The sequence below is a fragment of the Danio rerio genome, chromosome 15, assembly GCF_052040795.2.
Source record: "Danio rerio strain M-AB ecotype USA chromosome 15, GRCz13ab, whole genome shotgun sequence".
NCBI lineage: Eukaryota > Metazoa > Chordata > Actinopteri > Cypriniformes > Danionidae > Danio > Danio rerio.
In genome coordinates this window covers 42,805,829-42,824,686 of record NC_141035.1, presented here as the reverse complement: position 1 = coordinate 42,824,686, position 18,858 = coordinate 42,805,829, and the positions used below count along the sequence as shown (strand labels likewise).

General features: G+C 35.2%; 1 protein-coding gene across 2 annotated transcripts in view; it reads right to left on the bottom strand.

Annotated features, from left to right (window-relative positions):
• cab39 (calcium binding protein 39) overlaps positions 1–16,835 on the bottom strand; it is a 29,143-nt gene extending 12,308 nt beyond the window's left edge. Inside the window, exons 1-6 of one of the 2 annotated variants that reach the window (XR_015508482.1) lie at positions 16,670–16,811; positions 8,269–8,420; positions 6,626–6,790; positions 4,658–4,776; positions 1,859–2,027; positions 976–1,035 (exon numbers count right to left, since the gene is read on the bottom strand). Coding sequence is in view for 1 of the 2 variants with exons in the window: in NM_001002145.1 (NP_001002145.1) it covers positions 976–1,035; positions 1,859–2,027; positions 4,658–4,776; positions 6,626–6,790; positions 8,269–8,382 (627 nt within the window). In the remaining variant the exon portion in view is untranslated. 2 annotated transcript variants of the gene reach the window in all.
• Between the last annotated feature and the right edge of the window lie 2,023 nt (positions 16,836–18,858).

Here is an 18,858-nt window from a genome sequence, read left to right as displayed (position 1 = left end):
CCAAAAAGTGTGTATAATACATCTTCAACGAAGTGTGTTTGTGTCTTGTGTCATCAAAAATATACATTTTCAACAAAGATGTCTCATAATAAGTTGCTTGTTTTAATGGGTTTAAATGATAAGAACACTCAAAAATTCTGACAAAGGATTTTGGATACATGTTTATAATGTAAAAAACAAGGAACTAAAAATCCATTAAAAGATCAAGTATTTAATCGAGTTTGCCCAAGTTAAAGTTCTGGTGGCAATTATTGGCGATTTTAAAGCATTAAAGGGGATCTATTATGCAAAAATCATGTTTAAACACAGTTTTGTGACAACAGTGAATATAGAAGTGAATATAGTCAGCATCTCATGGTAAGAGTTAATTAATTCAATTTATTTATAATTACACTTCATAAAAACAGCCTGAAGAAACGCTTTGATTGACATTTCTTTCTTTGTATGTGTCATCAGAGGGGGAAAGTCCCACCTATTAATGATGATCTCTCCCTCATTAGCATAAACAGCCCTGAGTGAGAAGCAGCCAGCCACCATTAGAGATTTCAAGCTGTACTTGTTAAAGATAATGTCTGCAACTAAGAGGAGTTTTAGATGCGATCATAAATGAACACCCTAGTCTCCATAGATTTCCGCCTTCTAATACTCTTATGACATTTTATCAGTTATTCACATTAGTCCTGTTTTGAATCTGCCACTATGCTGACACATAGGCATTTATAGCTCCTCCCACTTCTGAAAAGAGCACAATCTCATTTGAAAGATGAAAAGGGTCAGTTTTAAAGAGTTATACAAATGATATTTTGAGCTGAAACTTCACATGCACACCAGAGACTTATTTTAAATCTTGTATAAAAAAGGGTTATAATAGCTCCCCTTAAAAATGCACAAGTGATGCTGAATGACTGACAGATGCAATCAGATTCAATGACAAGAGACAATGACGGAAGGCAAATCGATTCCACCGTGACTCACTCTGTCATAGTGCTGCTCCAGAAACTCGGCGCTGAGCACTTTGTGTCTCGTCAGCAAATCCTGGAAGAAAACCAAACAAACACCATTTGTCAGACTGAGTAATTACACAGCACACTTGAGGAAGAAATAATCAGAACTGCCACCCAGACAAAGCAAACACAGGGATACAGGAACGAGAGAGTGAAATTCAATACCTTTTAAGACGTTTTTAAGGCTTTTCATATATATTAAAGGTCCCATGAAATTAAAATTTTTTTAGATGCTAGCTAGAAAATGAATGAATAAATAAATAATACTCTTTTTAAGTCCACATGAACTGAAAGCTGCAACTGTTTTTTTTCTGTATTGTGACGCAGTTCTTAGAGAAACGCAATATTAAATGAGAAAACAGTAGGTGTGGCTTGTTTTCTCTACTGCTAGCTGATTGGTTGTAGTAAAGTAGGCATTTCATTCAGAAAAATCAGGAAAATGGTTTTAGAAGTTATTACAACCTAACAGACACCTCCTCTTCATTTATGTTTGTTGTCAAAACTGACAGTTAGAGGGGCGTGGTTAAGTATGTTAGCCACGCCCAATAGCTCAGACAGACCTAATCTGAGAATTTAACTGAAAGCAAACAGGAAGTGCATTTTCAGATTTTAATTTTAGATTACAAGAGCAAACTATTTTTCTTCTTAATGACCTGCACAGATTAATTGTTACCCACAAATCTAGCAATGTGAGCTAACAAAATCATATGGCTAGTTTTAATTTCATTTGTACTTGATTTCATTCGGGGCCTTAGATTTCTCTAAATTGATTTATCAACTTTTGATGCTTTTTAAGACCCCGTGGACACCCTGAAACAGAAATCTTATTAATTTTTTTTTGTCAGCATACTAACTTTAAAAGTGGCGAATGCATCAGAGGCGATGTCGAAGGTGGACATTTCAACATATCTGAAGAAATCGTAGAATTGTTCGGAGCAGAGGGTGATCTTGGCCAGCGGCTCGTGCCGTATGCATTCCCTCAACATGATGCCGCAGTTCAGAGCGATGTCTGGAGACTCGTAACTGCAGAAGAAAGGACTGGAATTAACATCAGAAACATTACACCAGCAATGTTTTGTTTACGTCGCTTGGTTCTTTTCAACTTTATCCTATTGTTTGTAAATATTGTACATACTGTGAGAGCAATAAATCTTTTGCGTTGCTAATTTGTCGTTTGGTGTTTTCTCTTGCCATTTGTCATCATCAGTTTATACTTTGGTCATCTTTATGTTACTCCTTTTAATTCCCCAGACATATTGCCATCAAGGATCGTGACAATGGTCTATAGGTGAATTCAATAAAACTAAATTGGTCGTAGTGTATGAGTGTGTGTGAATGTAAGAGTGTATGGGTGTTTCCCAGTACTGAGTCGCGGCTGGAAGGGCATCAGCTGTGTAAAACACATGCTAGAATAGTTGGCGTTTCATTCCGCTGTGGCGACCCCCTACAAAGTGACTAAGCCAAAGGAAAATTAATGAAATTTCTGCTAAAATTCTGACACAATGTATTACACAAAAAGCAGCTCACACATCTATTTTACTTCAATAATGAATGTGATTCATCCGTTCTTGACTCGAAATACTTTTATGACTCACTTGAAGTCATCTGAAGGCCAAGAGCCTTCAGAATTAGTTATTGGAAAAGCATAAACATGTGGCGAAATAAACTCATTTAGATGCTACACTGCTAATGCTTAGTCACAGGTTACACAGATAAGACGTAAATGCTTATCTGTGTTCAGATTGCTTTAGTTTTTGATATTTTAGTTTGAGGTTTGATTTCAACAAAAGACTCTATGATGAGGAAAGCAACCACACCGTTTTTTATGATACATTGAATGCTGAGGTGATATAAAGGCAAAACGATTAGCTCTCCCGTGACATTTGTATTTTTTTTTCAAATATTTCCCAAAAGACGTTTATCAGAACATTAAAGTTTGCACAGTACTTCCTATAATATTTTGTATTCCAGGGAAACTCTCATCTATTTTACTTTTGCTGGAATAAAAGCAGTTTAAGCAATTTAGGGTCATTTTTATTAGCCCCACCATATATACATACATACACATTTGATTGTCTACAGAACAAATCTCTGCTATACAATAGCATCTCACAAAATAAGAAGAAATTTATTAAGCACTGTCATCATGGCAAAGACATGTTGAAAAATAAAAAACGATAAAAAAAAAAAAATGTCTCTGCTAGAGGTGCAGAAAGTGATCTTCCACAATGCTAACAGCTTAGCATAAATCGCTGAATCACAGTCCCTCCCATGCCGCCCAGAACCACGCCTCCTAAAACAGGAGCACGGGCACCTTAAAGATGACAACAGAACCCTCTTTCATGCTTTAAAAGCGACTAGTGCTTGTTCGGCGGCGTGTAAGCTGTACCTACATGCTATTTCAGAGGGAATATTTAGAGTGGCATGGTAAACAATATAGGGAGAGACTAGGTGGAATAGCGGTATTTACTTATGTTTTGTTGTTAAACTAAATATAAATCTACATAATCGATGCTGTAAAAGGTCTCTTATGAAACTGAAAATAATCACATCAATCTTTCACCGGAAGATCTAGTGACTGAACAACACTGCAGTGCAGATATAACCCATTTGTAACAACAACATCTAACGTAATATCAGCTTAGCATGATGCTAAAATAGTTTTAAAACCGAACATTACCAATCTTAGAGAAATCCTTCAGACATAGTGTCATCCTTTCTCCAGCGTGCAAAGGTAACTCCAATATTGATTCAGGTTTTTATAAAGTTTCGATTCAGTTTACCGATTGTGCGCACGTTCTCGTTCTCTCGCTCTCTCTCGTGAACGCAGTTGTTAAAATCTGCATTTGCTGACAGACAGTTTGGGCTACTTATCGGAATTATGGCAGATGTCGGCCCGACTCTATTTAATTGGATGAACATTTTTTTAGTTTTATGCCTTACCCAAAATATAAAAATACATATAAACACATTTAGATCATTTACTTGAATCAATACTATTTGACTGTGAAGAGACTTTTAACCAGCATAACAAACGTGTTTCTGAAGACAATCACCTACTGCACCTTTAAGCAACACTTAGGAAATATGGTCACACTTTACAATAAGGTTCATTAGTTAATGTTAATTAATGCATTTATTAACATGAACAAACAATGAACAATACATTTACTACTGTATATGTTCATGTTAGTTAACGTTAGTTAATGAAAATACAGTAGTTCATTGTTAGTTCATGTTAACTCACGGTGCATTAACTAATGTTAACAAGCATGGACTTGGATGTTAATAATGCATTAATAAATGTTCAATTATGATTAATAAATGCTGTACATGTGTTGTTCATGATTAGTTCATGTTAGTAAATGCATTAACTAATGAACCTTATTGTAAAGTGTTACCGGAAATATTTTTTAAAACCCTGAAATTTCACTATTAAATTTTACTTTAATTAAGTGCATCCGAATAGTACTTATACTGCTTCACTTTTTCCACATTTTTTATGTTACAGCCTTATTACAAAGTGGATTAAATTAATTAAATTCAATACTTTCCCGATGCACTGTATACTGAACATAAAAATCCGATAAATGTCAATTTGTTTGTGTGTGTGTGTGTGTTTGTGTGTGTGTGTGTGTGTCTGTGTGTGTTACCCTTTAAGCAGCATGAAGAGTATATTTTGTTGAGTGCACAGATATTCAACAGTGGGAGTCCGTGTGCCGATCTGACGCCTCAGAATATTGTTAAAGATCTGGGCCACGTCTTTCTTGCCCTAAGCACAAACAACAAGAGAAATATTTACTGAAAACACCAAACGAATCAAAATACTAGCATGCACTTACACGGAAGGAAATTTGGGAAACATACATTTAAAATGAATTGCACTTAGCATTATAACTGTATATACGATTGCAAGTGGTCAGTCGATACATATGATAATATGCAAAGTTTCAACATTTCTCAGCTGCACAATAAAAAGCCATTTTTAATTAGATCCCATTGATGGGAACAGCTTATTCTAGATACCGGTTACTTATCGCTTGGAGTGCAAAGCATAAATTAAATTGAGTAAAATTTAAACTTATTATCTTACATTTGCTTCAGCATAACTGATGGTATTAGTATTTGATAAATTTAATCAAATCTAACATTATAATCACATTAAATTGAATATATTATTTAAATACTTTCAACAGAGGTTTTCACAAAACTGTTATTATAGGCAAAACAGGAGTGAAGTATAGGATACAGCACTGTTGGAACAAAACTGACGGAGTATTTTAAGCAGTTTTATTACACAGCTGTCTTTAATACTCGATCCTGATTGGTCAGTCCATCTTCACTGTCTTTCCCACATCTGGGAGAGTTATGTTGTGGAGAAGCCGCAAAGAACCCTACCACCCAGACTGTTGCATGCCCAGAGTTAAGCATGGGGGTGGATCAGGGATGGTTTGTGCTGCAATATCATGGCATTCCTAGGCCCAATACTTGTGCAAGATGGGCGAGTCACTGGCAAGGACTACCGAAACATTCTGGAGGACCATGTGCACCCAATTGTCCAAACACTGTATCCTAAAGGTGGCGTCATGTATCAAGATGATAACGCACTAATACACACATCAAGACTGGTGACAGAGTGGTTTGATGAACATGAAGGTGAAGTTGAACATCTCATATGGCCTGCACAGTCATCAGAGCTAAATATTATTGAGCCACTTGGTGTTTTGAAGGAGTGAGTCAGGAAACATTTTCCTCCACCAGCATCACATAGTGAGTTGGCCACTATACTGCAAGAAGAATGGCTCAATATCCCTCTGGCAACTGTGCAAGGACTTGCATCCATCATTCTCAAGATAAATCGATGCTGTATTGGCCGCAAAAGTAGGCCCTACACCAGTGGTTCTCAAAGTGGGGGTCGGGACCCCTTGAGGGGTCGCGGAACAATGAAGGGGGGTCGCCTGGTGATTTCCAAAAATCTACTTATTATTATTATTAGACCATAAGAATTACCATATTTTATCCATAACCAACTGAAGAGAAAAAAACAGCCGTTTATAGTTACTATAGTAGCTTATTTACTTGTTCTATTGGATTGCGACCCCAGGTTAAACTTTCTGGCCCATTTACAGCACTGAAATACATTTAAAAAATTAAACGAAGAATAGACTTTGGTCTATTGGTGTGTGTGTGCGCCATTGCATGCAAGTATTCTGTATTTATAACCACCTCAGGGGATATTGGGGGTCGCGAGTCACTGGTATTGATATTTTAGGGGTCGCGTGCTGAAAAATTTGGGAATCCCTGCCCTACACCATACTAATGAATTATTGTTGTCTAAAACTAGCCGTTTCAGTTTCATTGCCCAACCCCTGTATTTTCAGCATTTTTTTTTGAGCAAACATTATAAAGCAGTTTTCTGCCAAATTTTTTTGAGGGTGAAAATTTAGTGCTATCGTACACATCATTATTACACATCATGGAAGACGTAACATTCGGTTTTTAAACATAAAAGTGAATAAACGCAAGTATCCAGAAACTATTTTAGGTCTTAAAGGAACTTTGTGTAACACATATCATTTTGTGGCATGTCCTGGCCTAGTGTATAATATTCATCCTCCCACCTCAAAGTCGATGAGCTGCAGATCTGCGACGAGTGTGCTGAGCAGGCCGCTGTTGTAGAGCTCCTGAGCGAGCTGAGCTACAGCTTCTGTCTGCGGCTCCTTCTCATTCGTGCCATAGAGAATCTCCTTCATGGACAGCAGAGATTTGGACACTTCTTCAGAAGCCTGCAGATGCACAGCACATTCACGGTCAAATGTGATTTGTCACATACAGAGTTTTACAGAGTGCCGTAAAAACGCTTACACAACCACTCGTGACATTAAAAATAATAATAACAACAAAAATAATAATAACAGTAAGAATCTAAATCTGGAGAAATAGAAGTTTTAGAAAACAAAAGCAAAAATAAACTACTTTATTTGCTGTAGAAAAAGCACAAAGTATTAAACAAACAGAAACAAAGAAGTGTTTCTAACAAAGTGCCTTATGCATAAGTGAGGAAGGAGTGTATACTATAGGTCAGTGTTTCTCAACTGGTGGGTTTGGGTCACGGGAACATTTTCAGTGCGTCGCGGAGTGTGTGTGGTCAAAAAAACAACAAAAGTTGAATTTTTTACTTATTTTGCTTATACTGGACTTTTATTTTGAAATTTGTGCGCGACAACCCTACCGTTTGACATGTGAAATTTTATTTAATTACAGCAACAAATATGTCGAAGTGCAAGTACGACCCCAAATATGTCAAGTATGGATTTGTGACGACAAAAAAGCCTCAGTGTCATATGTAGTGAGGTGTTCTCATAAGAGAGCATTAAACCGTCTAAATTAAAACAACATTTAAAAAACGAGACAACATGTTTTATTAACAGTTCAGTTTAGTTCACGGTAACTGAACATTTCCTTAAACTAACCACTGTTTACAGTATTTGTCGTTTTTACTTTGTAATATTTCTATGATTTGATCCATTTTGTTAAATGACAGCAATAAAATATTGTTTATTTGTCATAAGTCTTGGCGAATGTCTTATGATTTATCTGTCACTACTTGTGTATGTTAACAAATAAAAACAAAATTATTATAATTCCTAAAATTGTATTATAGATCCTAAAAATTTGGGTCGCGGCTTGATGACCATGTAAAAATGTGGGTCCCATGGCCAAACCAGTTGAGAACCCCTGCTATAGGTGGTCTGTCAAACCCAGTCACCTGTGGAGTACACTAGCACTACACAATATATGCCAATGGTGTGTGCAAATGTGCATAAACGTCCAAGAGTGTCCAGTGGGTGTTTAAAGTGCATGTATGTGCAGATGTGCAATGTTTAGAAGTGTCCATAAAGTGTGCAAAAAAAACCACAGTTTAATTTTTATCCAAAAACTACACATTCTTCACCATTTACTGACATTCAAGTGCTTCAACACTTTTATAAATTTCTTTCTGATGTTGATCACAAATTAATATATTCTGAAAAATGTTGGAAAAAAAGCAGCCAGTGATATTTATAGTAAACACAAATTACTCAAGTCAATGGCGGCTATTCCCCAACAGTAGATCTTCCTTTGTTTTTACCAGAAGAAAGAAACTCAAACAGGAACAAGTGGAGGAGGAGTAAATGATGACAAAATTTTGATTTTTAGGTGAACCATCCCTTTAATAAAACCCAAACAGCAATAAACCTGTTTGTAAATATGTGTGTAATACCTTCTCAGCTTTCTTGTCTGAAATGTCCTGCTTCTCCAGAATTGTCATGTTGTCCTTTAGATTCTTCACAATGTCCGCTGGACACTTGTGAGACTTGACGAAAGGGAACGGCATGACAAGACGTTACCAGAAACAAGTAGCAGAGAGGCCACCTGGAAAAGAAAATGAGAAACAGAGAGATGTCAAACTTAAATGCTTGTAAATGAACAAAAGAGTGATTCAAATAGATAAACAACAAATAATAGTATGTATAGCCAACAGCGATCTGATTGGCTGATGCTTCCGTCGGCGCTTGAAAAGTTGAGCAAGTCCCAACTTCTGCAGCGAGCAAAGCCTCTGAAGCGGCGCCGACGGATCCACAATGCACTTCGGCAACGCCTGACCTCAACCCGTCAAAGTCGAACATTGAAATTGTAAACACAGGTATTTTCAGTGGTCTGCCAGATTCACCAAGTTTCAGATTTGACCTTTACAGTTAAACATTCAGTTTTAACTAAAGAGAACCTGTCTAAACACAACCAAACATGCAATGAAGCAGAAGGAGGAAGCAAGCAGATCAAAAGATAAAAAACTGGAATCTAAAGTAATCACAAACATGAGGCTCACAATGAACAGTAGTAATGAATTCACGTCATTATCAGCCTCACCCTAAATATATACAACAGGTAAACTCATGCACACTGTAGTAGTCATAATGTGCCCCGAGCTTGAACGCTTAAAGGCCCAAGGTGCTTGTTATATGCATTTTTCATTTCTCTTTGCTATTTGGGCTCATAAGAACCTAATTAGAATAAAAACCAGAGTTTTATATTTTAATATGATGTACTTTTAGAAAAAAATTATGTCCATATGTGGACTCGTGGTCTGAATTCACATAAACACTTTTTCCTGACTGTTTTGTAATGCATACCTCAAGGTACCTCAAGGCTCTGTTCTTGGGCCACTTCTCTTCTCCATCTACACGTCACCTCGGTTCCAGCTCGCATCTCAGCCTGCCTGTCGGACATTTCACAGTCCATGAAAGATCATCATCTTCAGCTTCAGCTTAACCTCGCGAAAACGGAAATGCTTGTAGTTTCTGCCAACCCGACTCTACACCATAACTTTTCAATCCAGATGGATGGGGCAACCATTACTGCATCCAAAATGGTGAAAAGCCTTGGAGTAACGATTGATGACCAACTAAACTTCTCTGACCACATTTCTAGAACTGCTCGATCGTGCAGATTTGCACTTTATAACATCAGAAAGATCCGACCCTATTTATCTGAACATGCAGCTCAACTCCTTGTTCAAGCTCTTGTTCTCTCCAAACTGGATTACTGCAACCCTCTACTAGCAGGGCTTCCAGCTAACTCTATCAAACCTCTTCAGCTGCTCCGGAACGCAGCAGCACGAGTGGTCTTTAATGAACCTAAAAGAGCACATGTCACTCCGCTACTCATCCGTTTGCACTGGCTGCCAGTTGCTGCTCGCATCAAATTCAAAGCTCTGATGTTTGCCTACAAAGTGACTTCTGGCTTTGCTCCTTCTTATCTGCTCTCACTTCTGCAGATCTATGTGCCCTCCAGAAACTTGCGTTCTGTGAATGCCTTGTGGTTCCATGCCAAAGAGGGAAGAAATCACTTTCCCGAACGCTCACGCTCAATCTGCCCAGTTGGTGGAATGAACTCCCTAACTGCATCAGAACGGCAGAGTTACTCGCTGTCTTCAAGAAACGACTAAGAACTCAACTATTTTGACTCCACTTCTCTTCCTAATCTGCAATTGCCTCTCTGGATGTACCACTAACTGTACTCAAAAAAATTAAATAAAAAAAAAATAATAATAAAAAATGACTAATGCTTTCCTTCTTAAACTTGCCCAGAGCACTTATTCATTGTTGCTATTATAGTTGTGTAAATTGCTTCCTTGTCCTCATTTGTAAGTCGCTTTGGATAAAAGCGTCTGCTAAATGACTAAATGTAAATGTAAATGCATATTTAACATCAAAAAATGTTTGAACATGTTTTGACACTCATATTTTTTCCCCTTTTGGACAGTTAAAAATAGTGTTTGGGACATTTCATACTCTGCAAAACAATTGCAGGATGACATTGTGTCTTTAACCAAACATAGAACATTCAAAGTATTTTAAATAGCAAAAATAATAGCTAAAATGTGCTGTCCACATATGTGGCCACTAAGCCCCATAGGAGGAGACTTGCTGTCATGACAAGCATTTAATGACATTTAATGTTTTTAGATTGTGTATATATATATCTTCCTTTGTATCCAAACAGGTTTGGAACAAGTTAGTGTGCATTAATAATGACACAATTCACATTTTTAGGTAAACTATCCCTTTAAAGCAGTGTTTCTTAACTTTCTCATTCCTGGATGACCACCAACACAGAATGTTTTAGATATCTCCTCTCTCTGTCACACCCATTACAGGTCTTTCTGGCTGTGTCCGAAACCACCTAGGTTCTGTATTTAAATTTGAATGTACGACTCGGCTGTTGGAAAAGTGCATTCTATACAGTGTGAATGTCAGTAGTACGAATGGAACTCGGATGTACTACATCTGCCATTTTGTCATAATCACGTGACCTACCCACGTCAGTTGGTTGCTTCACTCCCAATCAAGAATTCTCTAGTGGGGCATCATGGGATAGTGTAGCATTCATCAGAAATGCACTTCAGAATCCCGCAGGAAGTAGCCGGTTATCCAGGTACTTCTAGCATACTGATTTTCGAAATCTATGATTCAGACATACTACTCCCATACTGTTTAGTGCAGGGGTCACCAATCTCGGTCCTGGAGGGCCGGTGTCCCTGCAGGGTTTATCTCCAACTTGCCTCAACACACCTGCCTGGATGTTTCAGGTATACCAAGTAAGACCTTGATTAGCTTGTTCAGGTGTGTTTGATTAAGGTTGGAGCTAAAATCTGCAGGACACCGGCCCTCCAGGAACAAGTTTGGTGACCACTAGTTTAGTATATTATATAGTATGAAGTATTCGGTTTCATACCCTGCCTCAGATAATCTGAATTAGGTGTGTTTGGTTAAGGAGACATGAAAAATGCAGAGCTGTTGGTCCTCAGGAACATGGTTGAGAAACACTGCTTTAAAGGCATCCAAAAGTGTGTTGTCTGAAGTTACAAGTCATTCATTTTCATTCATTGTCTTTTCGGCTTAGTCCCTTTTTTAATTTGGGATTGCAAAGCGGAATAAACTGCCAATTTTTCCAGCATATGTTTTACGCAGCGGATGCCCTTCCAGCTGCAACCCATCACTAGGAAACATCCATACACCCTCATTCACACACATACACTACGGTCAATTTAGCTTAACCAACTGACATTTAACACATATCTTAACACATTTTTTTTTTTTTTACTGAAAATGAGACGATTGCCTACATATTGTTTAATCTGAGGGTAAGCAAATGGGTAATTTTAGGGTTAAATATCTTTATATGACATAGAAAAAACAACTGACTGTCAACTGAGGGTGCAGATTCACACTTAATGTTCAAACACGTGCCTGGAACAACACAAGTGAGATATAAACAGGAAATGTGCACCAAAAAAAAAAAAAAACCTTCAATGAACAAGGAAGCATTCTAGTTTCCTCTATAAAGCACTACACAAAACACAAAACATACTGACCTGAAGAGAGAAATCACTCATAAATGCAGCTGTTTTTACTTGATCCTTCACCAAAATGCAAATATTAGCATTATTATTATTATTAATGATAATAATAATTATTATTATTATATCATTATTATTAGCTTTTACTCCATAAAGTACTCTACAAAACACTGAATCTCAATAAATAAGACTGACCTGCAGAGAAATCACTCTTAAACGCAGCTGTTTTTGATGATTCTTCACCAAAATGCAAATGCTAGCACTATTATTATTATTATATCATTATATATTATCTATTCCTCCATTAAGCACTGCACTAAACACTGATACTCAAAAAATAAAAGACTGACCTGTAGAGAAATCACTCATAAATGCTGCCGTTTTTGATGATTCTTCACCAAAATGCAAATACTACCACTATTATTATTATTATATCATTAATTTTATATCTGCCTCTGTCATTGTGTCGCATATGCTTTGAATCCTCCATGTGGCTGGTGGATCTGTGCGTCACAGGACCATACGTCCAGCCGGTTAATCTCCACGCAGCTTGTTCAAGTTAGCCAAATCCTTGACCCGGTGACCACACTCGCTGCATCGTCTGCCCAAACACAAATCTGGTTCTGAACCCAAACAGATGCCACAGCTTGCTGGAACAGCTGACTAGCATGAGTTTACATGCAAACCCGAGCATCCTAACAATCCTCAAGAGTTGCAAATGATTCAACACTAACATAACGGTATTATTAATGAATGTTGACGCACGTAATATTCAATTTAATTCAATATTAAAAACAACAACAATACTACACTGATAGTTATTACTGCTGTCTTGTAAAAATCAACAATGTTATAATAAATCATGAATAAGGGAGAGCATCCAAGTTATTTATGTGTAATATCCAAGGTTTATCTGTGCATCCTAACATTACTTAGGAGTTGCAAAGGGTTAAACACTAACATAGTGGTAATATGAATGACCATGTTGACAGATAATATTCAATTCAATTGATTATCAATACTACAATTAAACTACTAACAACACTCTTAACTCTACTAACAATAGTACTAATCAACAATTCAATATTAACAACTCTACACTGATAGCTATACTGCTGCATGCTGTACTGTAAAAATCAACTATGTTTTATTAAATCATGAATAAGGGAGAGCATAAGTTATGTATCTGTATTATCTAAGTGTTTTTCCTGTGCATCCTTACATTTCTTAGGAGTTGTAAATGATTAAACACTAACATAATGGTAATATTAATGACTATGTTGACACAATATTCAATTCAATTTAATTGATTATAAATACAATTATACTAATAACAACACTCTTAATTCTACTAACAATAGCCCTTATCAACAATTCAATATTAACAACACTACGCTGATAGCTATACTGCTGCATGCTGTACTGTAAAAATCAACTATGTTTTATTAAATCATGAATAAGGGAGAACATAAGTTATGTATCTGTATTATCTAAGTGTTTTTTTTTGTGCATCCTAACATTTCTTAGGAGTTGTAAATGGTTAAACACTAACATAATGGTAATATTAATGACTATGTTGACACAATATTCAATTCAATTGATTAACAATACTGCAGTTCTACTACTAACAATACTCTTAATTCTACTAACAATAGTATTTAACAATTCTTTCCTCCCCAATTTCTGTTTAATGGAAAGAAGATTTCTGAACAATAGTTTTAATGATTCATTTCTAATAACTGATTTATTTTATCTTTGTCATGATGACAGCGCATAATATTTGACTAGATATTTTTCAAAATACAAGCATTCAGATTCAAAGTGGGATTTAGTGTAATTAGGCAGGTCATTCTATAACAGTAGTTTCTTCTGCAGACAATCAAACATATATTGCTTAAGGGGGCTAATAGACTTTAAAATAGGTTTTAAAATATTTAAAGATGCTTTTATTCTAGCCAAAATAAAAATAAAAAAGCCTTTCTCCAGATGAAAAAGATATTAGAGGAAATACTGTTAAAATTCCTTGCTCTGTTAAACATCATTTGGAAAATATTTATTTTAAAAAAATTCTCTGGAGCGCTAATAATTTTGACTTTAACAGTAATCGTTTTGAATAATCGTGATTACAATTATGACCAAAATAATCGAGATTATGATTTTTCCCAAAATCGAGCAGCCCTAATTCAATATTAGCAACACTACACTGATAGCTATTACTGCTGCATGCTGTACTGTAAAAATCAACTATGTTTTATTAAAGCATGAATAAGGAAGAGCATCATAATTTATGTATCTGTTATATAAGAGTTTTGGTCATCTTTACTATAACTCAGTGTATGTATTTTGGTTGCAAACACCTAGTTTAAAACTATTCACAATATCCTTCATAGGTTGTCTTTGTAGACTATTTTTTAATTACAGCAATTACAGAAATGCAGTTTGGTTAAGACCTTATTGTTTTGGAGTAACAATAACTTGAATTGAAAAGGAAAATGCTGTACTATACTGTGCATGCTGTACTGCAATAATCAACAATGTTATGACAATTTTAAATCCTGTGGGGAGAACCTCATAAGTTATAATATTTAAGTTTTTTTTTTTCATTTTTACTATATTAGTATTTTTATTTTTGTTGCAAACACCTACTTCAAAGCTTTTCACATTGTGTTTCATGTTTATGTTGTCATTGTATACCATTTATTTAGCAACATTTTTGGTGGTTTGTGGTCATTTTTACTATTACTAATGCTAGTTTTATTTTGGTTGCAAAGACCTAATTCTACACTTTTCACTTTATTTTTCATATGTTGTCATTGTATACAATTTATTAACAGGGCTCAACAATAAGGACTGCCCGGTGGCCCGGGGCCAGCGTGAAGGACACTCGGGACAGTAGACAGGATTGTTACTGGCCCCTATCGGCCAGTAACGATGAGCATGTTTTTTGTTTTTTTTTTGTAACCTGGTAACAACCAGTAAAGCGAAAAGATGGCAACATGCCAGCAAAATTAAACAATGAGGCTAAAAAAAACGTCTGTTTCTAAAGCCTTAGATACAGACAATTACATGGGTACAAAATTAAGAAACTGAAAAAAAGAACAAAACAAAAAAAACAGTTGTCAGTTTGGCAAGCCATTTTTATAAAAATTATTTAGAATTGCATTAAAATACCAGCACATTTTTCATACTGCTCTTTCATTTGCATAAAATCTTGAATTTTGCTCATCATACATGTATTAACATATTTAAAATGTTTAAATTCTAGATTCACAGGCATAATTTTGCCACTATTTAAAATATGTGGCTAAGAAATAGCTATTAACTTTTTAGTTTTTTTGGTGGGGCCAGTGAAAATTTTGGCAGGGCAAGTAAAAATCTTAACCAATGGCCCGATTGGACCTGTATAAAAAATCCTTAGCGTTGAACCCTGATTAATTCAATTTTTTGTTGGTCAGTAATATATTAATAAAAAATAAGTACAGTTTGATTAAGACCCTATTGTTTTACAGTAACAATAAGTTGAATTGAAGAGGAAATATTAAATGATGCACTGTAAAAAAAAATGCCACAAAATTCATTCATGTTGTCTCAACACAAAAAGATTAAGTAAAACTTAATTGTTCATACAAATTTAAGTGGATTGAACATAATACAATTAAGTTGTTCCAAAAGAATCTGAAGAATTGAGTTGCATTAGCTCATTTTAACTGAGTAGTTTGAAAAAAAAATATTAAAAAGTGTATAAGGGTAAAATTTAATTAAACTGAGTTTTTCTATCAATAGAAAGATAGATAGATAGATAGATAGATAGATAGATAGATAGATAGATAGATAGATAGATAGATAGATAGATAGATAAATCATTTTAAAAAACTGCATTCAATTCCCTCAATTCTGATATTCAGAATGCACCTTTATATTATTTAACGACTGAGGCCAGTAATTACAAAAATATTTGACTAGAAAAGCATTACATGCATAACAATATAAATATTAATGCGTAACATTTAAAATCCTTATCTAGTAAAAGATTCAAATCAGATTGCTTGAAAAGGCCTAGCCTGCATGTCTGTGTGCTGCTAACTGCAAGCATTTTCATCAAATTCACCAAAGACTGAACAGCACAATTAACCCCTAATGTACATAATACAGCAAAAGCACAGCAATGCATTTTACAGTCAATATACACACTGATATCTTCCAAACTATGAATATCAACACATCCTGATGCAACATAACTATGTAAATTTTGAAGTTTTTTTAAATTATTATCTGCAGCTCGTGTTTAAATGTGAACTAAACCCACATGCAGAACTCTGAACATCACACTGATTGTGAATGACTGAGGGGTTTCTTTTATTTGTATCTCAAGAATACCAAGCAGTCGACCTAAAATCATCTTATAATGCCCCTAAAATAAGAAATCAAACCTTCAAGCATGCGCTGATGACAAAAAAAATCAATGTCTGTGTAGTTAACTCGCTATATTTGAGACACAACCATCTGCTTTTGCGCAAGCAGAGGCTCAGGGTGATGGATGCAGATAATCAGGCCTCCGGTTGTTTATGTTAAGTTTATTTTAAACAAACGATGTGCAAACCACAAAAGATACGAAGCCACTTTACACTCACCCCTCTCCATACTCGGACCGTGCAAGCGAAAGCGTTTGTGGTTTTGCAGATGATGGCCCCCTCTGATAGGCCTCTGCATGCACTTTACACCATTTAGCTTCACAACAAAAGACAAGTAAACAACATCACACCTGTATTGGGTCTCCTTCGGCCTTCTCTAGCGTAGAGCAGTGTAAATCCTGGATAATGATGATTTAGGGTGTTATTTCTTAACCAGATTTGTGCGGACAACTGTGTGTATGCGTTTGAATGTATGTGTATGTGTGTGTGTGCGCGAACAGATGCGAGAACTTCCGCAAACCTGCAGTGAGGAGGATTTCAAAATAAAAGCCCACTCTCAGACGTCGCTTGGTGCTTTCCAAAAATCAAATTAACTTTGTAACTATTAGAATTATCATATAAGTATAAGTACATATAAGTAGTTAATAGTTACAATAAAAAACAACAACATCATGCATGCGTTGTGACCCCTGGAGTAATGACGTTGTATTAACTTTGTATCACTTTGTATTGACGTTGTATCACTCACATCTAAATGACGTTGAGTTGTTTTTTTATCCCAATGGTTGAGTTAAAATATTTGGTGCTTTGTTGGGTTATTTTTAACCTTTATTTGGTTATTTATTAATAGCCTAACTTGTAAGGTTAAATGTTTGGTGCTTTGTTGGGTTATTTTTAACCTTTAATGCATTATACAGATCACAACTGAACATGGTGGATGATCCAAAATAAATCCAAAATAAATCAAGAATAAACTAGGGCATATTGGTGTGTGTGCGCCATTGCATGCAATGTATAACCACCTCAGAGCATATTGGGGGACACAAGTTACTGGTATTGCTATGGCTTGGCAAAAAAGTTTGGGAACCCCTGCTTTATACGATAATGTATTTCTTTTTTTAAAAATTAAACTCTCTTGATACTATAACAAAACTTGAAACAAGCTTTCAAATTATGAATTTGATTATTCAAAAAATTGGGAATACACTACATAATATATATATATATATATATATATATATATATATATAGAGAGAGAGAGAGAGAGAGAGAGAGAGAGAGAGAGAGAGAGAGAGAGAGAGAGAGAGAGAGAGAGAGAGAGAGAGAGTATAATCTGCTGGTTTTAAACATGCAAAATAATAATAAGTACAGTTATGTAACAACCATAACATTACCATTATGTCTCAGGACATCTTTGATTAACTTTTTATTACCTACACCAAATATTGACTAATGAAGGTACACTTATAACAACCATTTATTTTTTTATGAAAATAATCCACTGAAAAAAGGTTTTAAAACCAAACAGAGTCCTCTGTCGACTTCGGTGGGACTATAATCTGATATAAGAGAAGTCTTCTTTCACTACTGTATTGTTTTTAAACAGAGAAAACGTTATACAGGGAACTTTATTCTAAATCTTGGACCTTATTTGTGAAATAAAAATGAGCAATAAAAAGGTGTGAAGCACCAGAAGCGGACCATATTAAATTCATTTGACTATATTTTGGCCATTGTTGATTTCCATGAATTTTCATATATATATATATTTTTTTTACCAAAGAGACTAGAATAATTCTGAGGAATTCATTATAATAATAATTATTATGTTTTAATTATTATTTTTTATTGAAATGGCCAAATTGTGACTGAGGACAGTTGCATGTGCTGGCAAGTTAGTTTTTTGGCAAATAAATGACAGTAGGCCACAGTTTTTTTTTACTTTAAAACTTTAACAGATTGCTATTTTTTCCTAATGATATATGATGTAATAAATTTGTATTTTAAAAATTAGTCTTCTCTTAATTTTAAAAATAAAAGCCGATGGCTTTTTTTTGCATGTTGGTTTTTTATGTAAAACTAAACTACTATTATTTATCTTCTTCAGAATAATAATAAATAAAGTTATGTAACAACCATAACATTACGATTATGTCTTAGAACATCTTTGATTAACTTTTTATTACCTACACCAAATGTTGACTAATAAATGTACACTTATAACAACCATTTATTTGTTAGACTACTTTATTGTCAAACTATGTTGCATACAAATGCATTCAACAGACTTATATGACAGTGTATTGCTGTAAGGGACAAACAAAACACGAGACAGGGGTTTAGAAAGAGTATAGTTTATTTTGTTTGACCTGCAAACTTATCTAAACAAGATAAACTTTCAGAAAACATCACAGAAACATTATAATGCGCGCGCTCATCAATATAACCCGCGGTTGTCTTCAACTGTTGTCTTCAATAGTCCTTCTTTGCTCAACAACACAGCTGAAAAACAAAGCAAAACATTACAACAGCCAGACAC